We start from the raw sequence: 12,747 nt of genomic DNA, 5'->3' as shown, positions 1-12,747 counted from the left end.
TGGTTTGCAGTGATTGACCTGAAGGACGCTTACTTTCATGTCTCGATTCTTCCTCGACACAGACCGTTTCTTCGATTTGCGTTCGAGGGTCGGGCATATCAGTACAAGGTCCTACCCTTCGGCTTGGCCCTGTCGCCCTGCGTCTTCACGAAAGTCGTGGAGGCGGCCATTGTTCCCATGAGAGAACATGGCGTTCGCATTCTCAACTATCGTGACGACTGGCTGATAATAGCTCACTCGCGAGATCTGTTGTGCGAACACAGGGACTTGGTGCTTCAGCACCTCAGCCGTTTGGGGCTTCAGGTCAACTGGGACAAGAGCAAACTCTGCCCCACGCAGAGGATCTCTTATCTCGGTATGGAGTTGGACTCGGTCAGTTAGACTGCGCGCCTCACCGAGGAGCGCGTCCAGTCAGTGCTCAACTGCCTCAAGTCTTTTCAGGGCAGGTCAGCGGTCCCACTGAAACAGTTTCAGAGGCTCCTGGGGCATATGGCAGCCGCAGTAACGCCGCTCGGCCTGCTGCATATGAGACCGCTTCAGCGCTGGCTTCACGATCGAGTCCCGAGATGGGCATGGCAGAGCGGCACGTTCCGGGTCAACATTACCCCGCACTGCCGCCAAACCTTCAGTCCTTGGTCGGACCCTGCTTTTCTACGGGCCGGAGTGCCCTTAGTCCAGGTGTCCAGGCATGCTGTGGTTTTCACAGATGCCTCTGCCAACGGACGGGGGGCCACGTACAACGGGCATGCAGTTTCAGGTCTGTGGACGGGGCCTCAGCTGCATTGGCACTTCAACTGCCTAGAGTTGCAAGCAGTACGCTTGGCCTTGTGCCGCCTCAAAGGGCTGCTTCTGCGCAAGCATGTACTGGTCCGTACGGAGAGCACTGCGACTGTTGCGTAGATCAACCGTATGTCGCGACTCGCCCCCAAATCTCCTCCTATGGAATCCAGAAGCATCTGAGATCGCTTCGGGCCATTCACATCCCTGGTGTGCTCAACCGTGCAGCTGACGAGCTCTCACAGCAGCCCCCCCTTCCGGGAGAATGGCGACTCCATCCCCAGGCGGTTCAGCTGATATGGGGAATCTTCTGAGCCGCTCAGATATATCTGTTTGCCTCTCCGGACACGACCCATTGCCAGTTGTTTTATTCCCTGACCGGAGAATCCCTCGGCACGGATGCACTGGCGCACAGCTGGCCCCAGGGCCTTCGCAAATATGCGTTTCCCCAGTGAGCCTTCTCGCACAGACTCTGTGCAAGGTCAGGGAGGACGAGGAGCAGGTCTTGCTAGTTTCGCCGTATTGGCCCAACTGGACCTGGTTCCCAGAACTTATGCTCCTCGCAACAGCACCTCTTTGGCTCATTCCTCTGAGGATGGACCTGCTTTCTCAGAGACGGGGCACTCTATGGCACCCGGGTCCAGACGTCTGGAGACTCCATGTCTGGTCCCTGGACGGGACGCGGAGGTTCTAGGTGGCCTACCACAGGCTGTGGTAGACACCATCACTTCCGCTAGAGCCCCCTCTACGAGGCGCCTCTATGCGTTGAAGTGGAACCTGTTCGTCGATTGGTGTTCTTCCCGCCGGGGGAACTTGCCCGATCAGAGTCGTGCTTTCCTTCCTGCAAGATGGGTTGGAGCGAAGGCTGTCTCCCTCCACCCTCAAAGTGTATGTTGCCGCAATAGCCGCTCATCACGATGCAGTAGAAGGTATGTCACTAGGAAAGCACGACCTGGTCATCAGATTCCTTAAGGGTGCTAGGAGGCTAAATCCACCTCGTAATCCACACCCCGTACCCTCTTGGGACTTAACTCTAGTGCTCAGGGCACTCCAGAGGCCCCCTTTTGAGCCCTTAACTTCGGTTGAGTTGAATATTCTGTCTATGAAGACAGCTCTCCTGTTGGCTGTGGCTTCTTTCAAGAGGGTAGGGGATCTGCAGGCATTTTGGGTCGACGAATCGTGCCTGGAGTTCGGACCGGGTCTTTCTCACGTTGTATTGAGACCCCGGTTTGGATATGTGCCCAAGGTTCCTACCACTCCGTTTGTAGATCAGGTAGTGAGCCTGCAAGCGCTGCCCCCGGAGGAGGCAGACCCAGCCCTAGCTTTCCTCTGTCCCGTCCGCGCTCTGTGTTGTTACGTGGACAGAACGCAAAGCTTCAGGACCTCAGATCAGGTCTTCGTCTGTTACGAAGGCCAGCAGAAGGGGAAGGCTGTCTCCAAGCAGAGGTTAGCCCACTGGTTAGTGGATGCTATCGTCCGGGCTTATGAGTCCCAGGACGTGCTTTGCCCACCGGTTACATATGGTAACCCTTGTTCTCTGAGGAGGGAACGGAGACGTCTCGTCCCGTCGCCATGCTTGCTTTACCTTCGCGGAGGACTGGACACCGTCCGGCTCCTCAGCGTAAAGCATATGTGTGTGCGCTCGGTTCCGCTCTATACCCGCACTGGCAGGTGGGGCGCGGAATGCAAGTCCTGCATGCCAATATTCATTGGCTCGTTTTAATTCACTCGAAGGCAATTGGTCTCCCTAGCGTGATCCCAATTTGTTGGAAACTCCTCCAACGAGACGTCTCCGTTCCCTCCTCAGGGAACGAGGGTTACCATACGTAACCGAGACGTTTTCCACTGGTGAGAGTGACAATCTTTCTACTGTTTGACCAAATGCATGTGTAAATTAAAATAATTTATATTTTATTAAATAACATGTAAATAAATGTAACTGGGAACCACTGAAACTAACTAAATTCATTTCCATGACTCCAAAACTAACTAAAATAAAATAAAATAAAAATGACAAATAATTTTTAGTTTGTGATGTATGGTATATTATAGAACTTGAAACCAACAACACGCCTGCATTAAACCTGATAGATAATTAATGCTAGATTTCTAAGTAATTTAATGCTGGTAATTTTTTTTTTAATGATATCCGTTAGCATATTAAAAAGTTAGGTTTAACTTTGGTAGCCCTAAAATATTAAAAATGAATTAACTAAAGCTACTGAAACTAAGAAAACAGAAAAACTAAAATGAAACGAAAACTAACAATGATAGAGTGAAAACTCCACTAAGCTATACTGAAAAAAAAATACAGTAAAGGTTTGGGGTTGGTAAGATTTTAATGTTTTTGAAAGATGTATCATATGCTCATGATCATAATGATCAAAAATACAATAAAAATAGTAATATTGTAAAATGTTATTGCAATTTAAAATAACTTTTTTTAATTTGATATATTTTAAATGTAATTTATTCCTGTGTTGATAAAGCTGAATCAGCAGCCATTACTCCAGTCTTCAGTGTTACATGATCCTTCAGAAATCATTTTATTATGCTGATTTGGTGCTCAGGACGCATTTCTTATTATTATCAAACTATGATATATGATTTTCGGGATTCTTTCAAAAGTAGCAAGAACATCTCGGTTGCGTATGCATATGCAACCTGGAGACGTAGTCGACGTCGACTGAATGGGATCCCTCCTGGGAGCCAGTCATCTTCGAGTACTATTGAAATGAACCAATGGAATTGGCATGCATGATTTGCATCACACACTCCGTCCCTGCGGCGCGGGTATAAATACGGAAGTGGATGCACGCACTAGTTGCTTTTTCGCTGAGGAGCCGAGCGTAACTTGGAGTCAGCGGTGGTCCAGCAATAGTGGTGAAGGGACTACGTCTCCGTTCCCTCTTTCAATGGAAGGAAGGGACGCTGCGGAAGCCACATCCTGCCCGAAGGGAGGTAACATGTGGAGAATATACATATGGACTGGGCGGATGACCGGGCAGTACAACATATGCAATGTCACTGGGGTGGCTCCAGCCTATGACATGGGGAGACTCAACTGGACAGTGACGGCAGAGTAAAAAAGGGGAAGACACGGGCTCGCCGCAGGGAGCCGTACCGTGGAAGAATACACATATGGGATCGCCGTAGGGATCACAACATATGGACTCAGCCTAACACAGTTTCCACCAGTGCATACGAGTGATAGGTCTGGCTTCGGACGTTCCGCCGCGTCCGTTGCCGAAGGGTATGGAGGAACTCGACAGGGTTCGGCTAATAAGGGGAACTCTACTGGAGCAAGAATTGCGCACGTATCCAGTCCATAGGAGGGGAATGGCGCAGCAAGCCGACACTTCGAACCGGGCTTACAGTGAAACTGGCTTCATGTGAAGGGAGCCCACGGGAAGCAGCGGTTCAACACATAGGCTAGTTCTCTAGCGAAAGTGATAGGTGTCGCCCAGCCCCCAACTCTATTTAACATCTGTTCAGCAAGGCACTCTGTGTCAACGCCTAGGAGGGAGCAATACTCTCACTTAGGAGGAGCTCACCACCCAGGTGGACACGTGTATCTTGGGAAAACTTTCTCACCAAGATGAAGGCAACCACATAGTGGGCCAACCTCTGCTTGGAAACAGCCTTCCCTTCTGCTGGTCTCCGTCACAGACAAGAGCTGGTCTGAGGTCCAGGCTTTGCATTCTGAGCACGTATAACCGCAATGGAGCGGACATACAGAGAAAAGCCAGGGCTGGGTCTGCCTCCTCCGGGGCAGCGCTTGCAGGCTCACCACCTGGTCCCGTAGGAGAGGTAGGAACCTTGGGCACATATCCAGGCCGGGGTCTCAGATTTCATGAGAGTTAGCCGGCCCGAATTCCAGGCATGATTCGTTGACCGAAAATGCGTGCAAGGCTTTCGAAAAAGGGCCCGTCTCAATTAACACAGTACCAAGATGGTCGTGACCCACCTCTCTAGGGTACAATGAAGTACGGGCTTATAGAAGCCGGCCTTCATATCGGCTGGAGGGAGCGGCTACATCGCGTCCTTCGCCAGTAGACTGCGATGTGCGCACACAAGACAGGAGCACTGCTCAACACTTAGGTGTGACTAAAGTCACTATTTTTAGCAGCATATTTGCTCAACACCTAGGTGTGATGAACATCACTGAGCTTGGGTGGAAGCCGAGCGAAAAGGAATCGCAAGCCGAGTCTGATAGTATAGTTTGGGGCCATCTGGACCGGTTGGGAAGCATTTTGGCTTCCACGAACCGGGCCAGGGGCCAGAGGCCAGGGGACCACAGACATACCCGAGGTGGGGCAGCGAGGTGGAGGACAGGGACCCGGCTCGGAAGGCCCGAAGGCGGCCCAAAGCAGGGTCTGAGTGTGGTGCACAACCCTTAACTGTCTCCATGAGACGGCCAGGGATGCGTGAGAAGGCGGATGACCGGGTCCTCGAACCGCACCCAGCGGCCGTGCTGGTGAACAAGATGGGGCTGAGGGGTGCAAGGCTTTACAGGGTCGCACACCGCCAGACTTGCCCTCTTGGGACCCAGGAACAGATGAATTTGCTCTTTCTTTGAAGTGTGGGTACCGCTTGCTCCGCTTTTTTGGGAGCCAGCGGTGGAACAGACACACACACAAACGAAGACTCCACCCGGACTCCGCTGGGCGTCCCTACTTCGGCCGGCTCCATGCTGAGGCCTGGCTGGAGGCTGCTGCGAAGGCTCAGTGGGAGCGGCGGCAGGGGAACGCCCTCAGCGACGAGCAGGCGGTGAAACTTCCACCGGCTGCGGAGTGGAGGCAGCAGCGGGCCGCCGGGGCAGGATGTGCCAGATGGCCTCCGTCTGCGCTTGGGCAGCAATGAACTGTTGGGCGCAGTTCTCCGCCGCGTCGCCGACTAGCCCAACCTGGGAAATTGAGGAGACCAGGAACCGAACCTTTTCCACATCTGCCATATCAACCAGGCTGAGCCAACGATGGCGCTCCTGAACCACTAAGGTGGACATCGCCAGACCGATCGCGCTCGCCACGACACTCATGCCCTGGAGGGCGAGGTCGGATGCAGTGCGGTGCTCACCTATTAGCGCACGGTCTGGGCTACCCTCGTGCATGTCCATGAGTGCCCTGGCCTGATAGACCTGTAGCAGCGCCATGGCACGCACAGAGGAGGCGGCCTGCCCACAGGCTTTGTAAGCTCTGCCCGTCGAAACGGACGAGAACTCACAGACTATGTCGAACGTGAGTGACTGAAAGGGAACAGAATATATTTGAAATAGAAATCTTGTTACATTATAAATGTCTTTCCTGTCACTTTTGATCAATTTATTACCATCTTTTTTATTTCTTCAAAAAGAAACATCTTACTGACCCCAAAGAAATATTTACTGTGACTTTAGATCAATTTAATGTTCCTTGCTGAATAAAATTATTCAATTTATTTCAAAATCTTACTGATTCAAACTTTTAAAAAGTATTGAAAAATAAAATAGAAACTATAAAACTATAATAACTCTGGTGTAAGTAAATCTAACATAATGAAAATCAGAATTATCATGTATTCTCTGTGAATTTAATAAACTCCTTTGTTTGAGCTGAAACCGACCAAAGAGGGTTATTTTCCCTAATCAAATCATGATCCTCTGTATTCCCACAGTTGGCCTATGTAGGGTACTTGATGCTCTTCAACTATATTGTGCTAGTGAAGATGGACCTGTGGCCCTCTCCTCAGGAGTGGATTGTTATTGCCTACATCTTCACTAATGGCATAGAGAAGATGAGAGAGGTGAGTCTTCATTAGACCTCAGTGAGAAAACAATATTGTTTCCTTCGATCCCTGAAATGTGGGAAAAGATTATTTATTATTCATAGGCAATGTCTAATAATTACATTTGCATATAATTACACAGCTGCCATTCAGTTAAAAACTTGCTGTTGAGGAGACCTCAGAATGTGCACTCTTTCAAATAAACAGTCTATTACTGCCCTCTTGTGGAAATTAATAAATGCAAATACTTTTGCTTCTTGTCTGGTGGTTAATGGTTGTTTTGAAGTTCATTTGTCCATGTCCATCCTGAAAATTCAGCTTTGTCATCCCAGGAATAAATGACATTTTATAAAAATGTTAAAATCAAAAACATTTATTTTAAATTAAACAATTAAAAGTCGCAATATTACTGTTTTGCTGTTTTTGGTTTACAGTTGTTTAGAAAAGTTCATTTGTCCAACATGAGGGCTTTCACCATGTTCTTCACTGTTTAACTCTCTCCTGTCCCTTAGATCCTCATGTCAGAGCCGGGGAAGCTCCTGCAGAAGGTGAAAGTGTGGCTACAGGAGTACTGGAACGTCACTGACCTCATGGCCATCCTCATCTTCTCCATTGGGATGGTGCTTCGCCTACAAGACCCGCCCCTGATGAGCTATGGGAGGGTCATTTACTGCGTCAATATCATTTATTGGTACATACGACTGCTTGATATCTTCGGAGTGAACAAATACCTGGGTCCATACGTCATGATGATTGGCAAGATGGTGAGGGAGACTGATTGATCGGTTTAATAATGAACTCTGACAGCAATTTGAAATTACTTATGTAGATGTGTAACAGTTCCTAACACTCTTGATCTTTCTCTTTCCTTCCTTTCACCTTCTTCAATGATCCGGGGTGAACGTAGATGATTGACATGATGTATTTTGTGATAATCATGCTGGTGGTGCTGATGAGTTTCGGGGTGGCGCGGCAGGCAATTCTCAATCCCAATGAGGACCCATCCTGGATGCTGGCACGCAACATCTTCTTCATGCCATACTGGATGATCTACGGAGAGGTGTTTGCTGACCAAATTGACCGTAAGGCTGGCTTATTACTAACATTTACCAGGGGTACATGTGCATTTTGGGTATACTCAGTTTCACACACAGCACCTCAGGGTTTATGTCTCATTAAAGGGTTAGTTCACCCAAAAATTATGTCATTAATGACTCACCCTCATGTCGTCCCAAGCCCGTAAGACCTCCGTTCATCTTCGGAACACAGTTTAAGATATTCTAGATTTAGTCCGAGAGCTTTCTGTCCCTCCTTTGAAAATATATGTACGGTATACTGTCCATCACCCGCGGCGCTACCATTGGGCCCACCCATTTTAGGTCCAGGCCCGCCCATTTTGACCCAGGCCTATAGTGAGTAGTGAGTGATTTTCATTCTAGCAGCCCGAGGAAAGCTCTGAGTGAAAGCTTCTCAACCAATCAGTGGCTTCTACCCCACGTGTGACTTAAGGCGGTCGCACACCGGACGAGAAGTGCAGCGCCGCGTCTTTAAAATTCAAACACATTATTCTCTATGAGTGTACACACCGGCGGCGCCATTCGTCGTCTGTCTGCGGCGCCCAGCAACGGCTCAGGACCTTGTTCAAAATCCTGCCGCGCCATTTGTTTTATATTAAATTTAAATGTATTTGTCTCAAATCGTCGTTAATGTATATACTGACTTCACCCTGTGCTGCAATATACATTTAGTTTTATATTCATTTACAGAAATCAGCTGCTTGAATGAAAATTGCTGATGTTATCGAATTTTCAGCTGATATTCTCAATTCATTCAGTTAACGAACGCTCTGAGGTAAAGTGTTCAGACTGGAAAGTCAGCAACGATTGTATTTAATTGTACAGTACAATCATAACATAGTACAGACATTATCTTAATTCCATAATGTCCTTAAACATAACAGTATTGCTGGCCATAAACTGAGAAAGTGCGGGTCCAGTGTGCGATACCTTGAGTTGTCCTATACGCGACGCGGCACATCGCTGCGGTTCTTGTCCAGTGTGCGACCCCCCAGTTAGGCTAACGTTACTGCACTGAGCTGAGGACAGCGACACAAGAGCCACACAGGTAGGCTTCTGAGTCGCTGTCCTTAGTGCCGCAGAAAAGCGCTGAAACGGAGATGAAGGGGAACCCGTTGTTTTTGTTTTTTTTTGCTTATTTTAACTGGCCCATCCAGTTTTCTGGAGGAATTACTCACTGAAGTAATTAATGACATAATTTTCATTTTTGAGTGAACTAACCCTTGTACGAACAAATATGGTAAGCTGTTATCTGATAGCATAAATGTGCACACAAATATGATGAAAGCTTTGCATTTAACAGCTGAAACGGTTATATGTGGATCCAATTTTGTGATGTATAGTGCTTGTGTATGTTCTCTAAATGGTCTCATATTCTGTAAATGGCTGCACTTATATTGTCATACGAAACAGTGCTTCTGCTGTTTCAAAAAGGTTTTAAGACCCAATTGTTCATAGTAAAACTGCAGAAGAAGAGCATCAGCAAAAGTCTGACTAAGAAAAACACTCTTATGTTTCAATGGGTAATTTACCTTTTAGAATTTGTGATCTGATATTATATCATCTATATTATTCATCCCCAGAGCTTAGGGTGGAAAAACATAATTTTAACTGAGCCATATTTAACCCTATTCTCATGATTTTTGATTTTATTTTTTTTCATGATTCTGTGGGTACAGAATAAAAATTGTCTGAATGAATGTTGATGCTATGTTTTATTTTTTTCAGCAAAGACATGAATATTATATCACGGTTTGGCATTTTAATAGTTAAAGTATTGTAATATTAAAGGAAATAATATAAATGTGCAGCCTTCCTAGAAGTTTTCTGTGGATCCCCAGTTGAGAACCATTGTGTTAGAGCGTGAAATTGAAAATCATATAAATGGGCATTGGAGTAAAATCTCCCCTGGGATGTATAATGTACGCCTGACATCATTTTTGACTCTACTGTTCAAAAGGTTTGGGTTGTAATGTTTTTTTTTTTTTTATGGTTTTGAAAGAAGTTTCCTACGCTCACCAAGGCTGTATTTATTTGATCCAAAATACCGGTACAGTAAAAACAGTAATATTGTACATTACTATTACAGTTTAAAATAAATGTTTTTTTAATATATATTTTTATATTTTACAATGCATATTATTCCTGTCATGGAAAAGCTGAATTTTCAGCAGTCATTACTCCAGTTTTCAGTCACATGATCCTTCAGATATTCAAATATTCTCATTATTATCAATGTTTACAACAGTTGTACTGCTTAATATATATATATATGTGTGTGTGTAATGTACAAGTCTTTACTGTAAATTTTGAACAATTCAATGCATCCTTGATGGAAAAAATTATATTCTATCTTTTGAACTGTAGCATATACAATCTAAATATATTTGTAAAAAAAAAATATTCAAATTTTATTGAACCATGCATCAGGTTTAGTTCACTCAAAGTGAATTAAAGACAATCAAATCATAGAATCACAGTCAAAAGGATACATAAAAGGTGAATAATTTCTTAAATTACATATATTAAAAGTTGGAAGGAATGTGACGATAGTAGCAGCAATGATCAAATTGAACGATTCTACCTAATTATAGGTTGTGAATAATAAAGATGTTTGACTTGTATCTTACCCCTGGACCATCTTACTCTACTGCTGCAAAACCTGAGCGCTTATATTGTTGTTATTCTTTCTTGTCAGATTTATGCTATTTCTTGTGCCTGAAATAAATCAATAGCCCTACACTCATAGCAATGTAGTGCCTCGGTCACGTGGATAAGCGTCTCTTTTTGTTTTCTCATTAAGTAGTGTGTGTATGTTTGTTGTTTGCATACTTTCAATTGTTTGTTTGTTTGTGTGTGTGTGCGCGCGCTGAGAGATTGATGGCCCAAAGACAAGAGAGCTGAAATAACGCTTTCGTTCTTTGTTTCAGATGTGAATAGTAGGAAGCTACAGCACAAAGTGAATGAAAAACTCTGGCTGGTCGAAAATTACTTTCGCACTCATGGACCTGGGCGTAGCAGTGGTCCATCCCATATAGGCAATTTCCAATATATAAATTCTGCTAGATATATCTCTGTCACCAGAGCCATTCTAATTTCACAATCATGTCATCACCTCATCTCCGTCCCCTGATGGTCATTGAGTGTATGACACCCCTGCACGGCACTGCAAGGCTAATGGACAGGTTTCCGTGGTGGGGGAAATGTTCAAGGTGCTATGACAATAATAAATTGTTTAGGTCCAATTGCAGTTTTTTAAAACCCTATCATGGAAACTTGAAACTTGGATAATGCTAAGTTACCATCATGAGCCTCCCACAGCCAGCTAGCACTAAATGATGTCCCATTACTATGGTAGTCCGCAAAGTCAGTGTGATCCCTTCTCATTTCACAATATAAACTGAACTTACCGGTGGAAAATCCACTGGGTTGATATTACGTGTTATGCATATCTAATAGAGCATGAGCATCAGTGCCCATTTGCGTTTCCTCAAATAAGCTCCAAACATGTTTCTGGAAAGAGACCATCTCATATGTCCGCTATATACATCCTTTAACAACAAAATGCATTTGCCTCCACTCATCAGTATGAAAGTTTTTTCACGTGGTTCAGTTGTCAGAGTTTTTGACAATTTGAATTTGGAATTTAACAAAAAAAGAAATTAAAATTTGCGTTTTCAATATTACCTGTTACTTCAGTTCTCTCACTTTGGGCTCCTGAGTGTGATTTTAAAAATTGAAACCAGTAAATGACATACTAATAAATATGTAAATTAATATGAACCTGACTGACTTTCTTCTCCTTGAAAGCTACAGCAACTGAACCATCCCACTTGGAAAAAACGTATGATGTATTGTCAATACAATACAACTACAAGCAACCATAAAAAAGAATGCTGTACATTTAATATCAATATATTTTAAACATTGCATATGTTTAAATATATTGGGGATGCAACTTTACATATGGAATATATTTTTAATATATTTGAATTCCACAACTTGGTGCATACAGTCTTTCCATTCAAGTTTTATCCACAACCCACTTTTGACTGCTTCTTTTATTTTGATGTTTTTGAGCATGTGTCAGAAAGGTAGTAGGAGATGTTTTATTTTCTAAAGTGGCCTTTATTGCTATTTGTCAAAGACAAATCAAATATTTTCTTTTCTTTTCTTTTTTGGTCAGACAGTTCATTGATTTTTGGGCAACACTCAGTTGTATGTATATTTTAACAGCTCCATGTGGTCAGAACATCACGACAGAGGATGGAGCCATCGTGACTCTCCCACCCTGCAAAACCGGAGCTTGGATTGTCCCCGCCATCATGGCCTGCTACCTGCTGGTGGCCAACATCCTTCTGGTTAATTTGCTCATTGCTGTCTTTAAGTGAGTTAAATGAATATTTATATTGTGTGTGCTTTTCTAAACAATGGACAAACTGAACAAAAAAAACTTTGGTAACACTTTACAATAAGGTTAATAGTTAATGTAGCCTATTAACTAACATGAAGTAACAATGAACAAAACATTTGTTACAGATTTATAAAGTGAGCTAATGTTAACAAATACAAAATTTAATAATGTATTAGTAAATGTTGAAATTTATATTAACCAAGATTAATAAATGCTGTGTAGATGTTCATTATTAGTTCATGTTAACTAATGTAGTTAACTAATGTTGATTAATGAACCTTATTATAAAGTGTAACCAAAACTTTCAATGGCAAAAATCCTTATATCCTTGCAATTATATTTTAATAATGATTAAAAAAATAATAATAATAGTCATATTTAATAAAAATATGACTATACTTCATATTGAATCCTTATTTTTTTTTGTCCTTGTTTTACTATTTCTTTTATACACTGCATCATGTTAATTCCATATTGTTTAAGAACATTAAAATAACAGTGCTATGGCATTATTTTACCATGTAAATAAATACCATGTCATATGAATATCTCACATGACCAGCCTTTTGACTAATGACATAATTAACTCATGCATATTAAGTCAGGAAATCTGATTGTAGCTTGCAATTTTTTTTCCAGTGCTTTCCAGATTTTTTTTTACGCATCATCACATAGTCAGCCAATAGAATGTGGACATGCCATCTGAAGCTCAGACCA

General features: G+C 43.9%; 1 protein-coding gene across 11 annotated transcripts in view; it reads left to right on the top strand.

Annotated features, from left to right (window-relative positions):
• trpm3 (transient receptor potential cation channel, subfamily M, member 3) overlaps nucleotides 1–12,747 on the top strand; it is a 186,091-nt gene that overhangs the window by 168,430 nt on the left and 4,914 nt on the right. For 9 of the 11 annotated variants that reach the window (XM_056235212.1, XM_056235208.1, XM_056235206.1 and 6 more), the window contains 4 exons: nucleotides 6,430–6,558; nucleotides 7,053–7,304; nucleotides 7,448–7,622; nucleotides 11,853–12,003. In XM_056235212.1, the coding sequence (XP_056091187.1) occupies nucleotides 6,430–6,558; nucleotides 7,053–7,304; nucleotides 7,448–7,622; nucleotides 11,853–12,003 (707 nt within the window). Of the gene's footprint in view, nucleotides 1–6,429; nucleotides 6,559–7,052; nucleotides 7,305–7,447; nucleotides 7,623–10,546; nucleotides 10,655–11,852; nucleotides 12,004–12,747 lie in introns of all 11 variants that reach the window. The other 2 variants (XM_056235215.1, XM_056235216.1) reach the window with 1 other exon arrangement.

Source organism: Rhinichthys klamathensis, unplaced genomic scaffold (genome assembly GCF_029890125.1).
Source record: "Rhinichthys klamathensis goyatoka isolate OS25496 unplaced genomic scaffold, OSU_Roscu_1.1 h1tg000417l_1, whole genome shotgun sequence".
NCBI lineage: Eukaryota > Metazoa > Chordata > Actinopteri > Cypriniformes > Leuciscidae > Rhinichthys > Rhinichthys klamathensis.
This window is presented reverse-complemented; position numbering and strand designations above follow the sequence as displayed.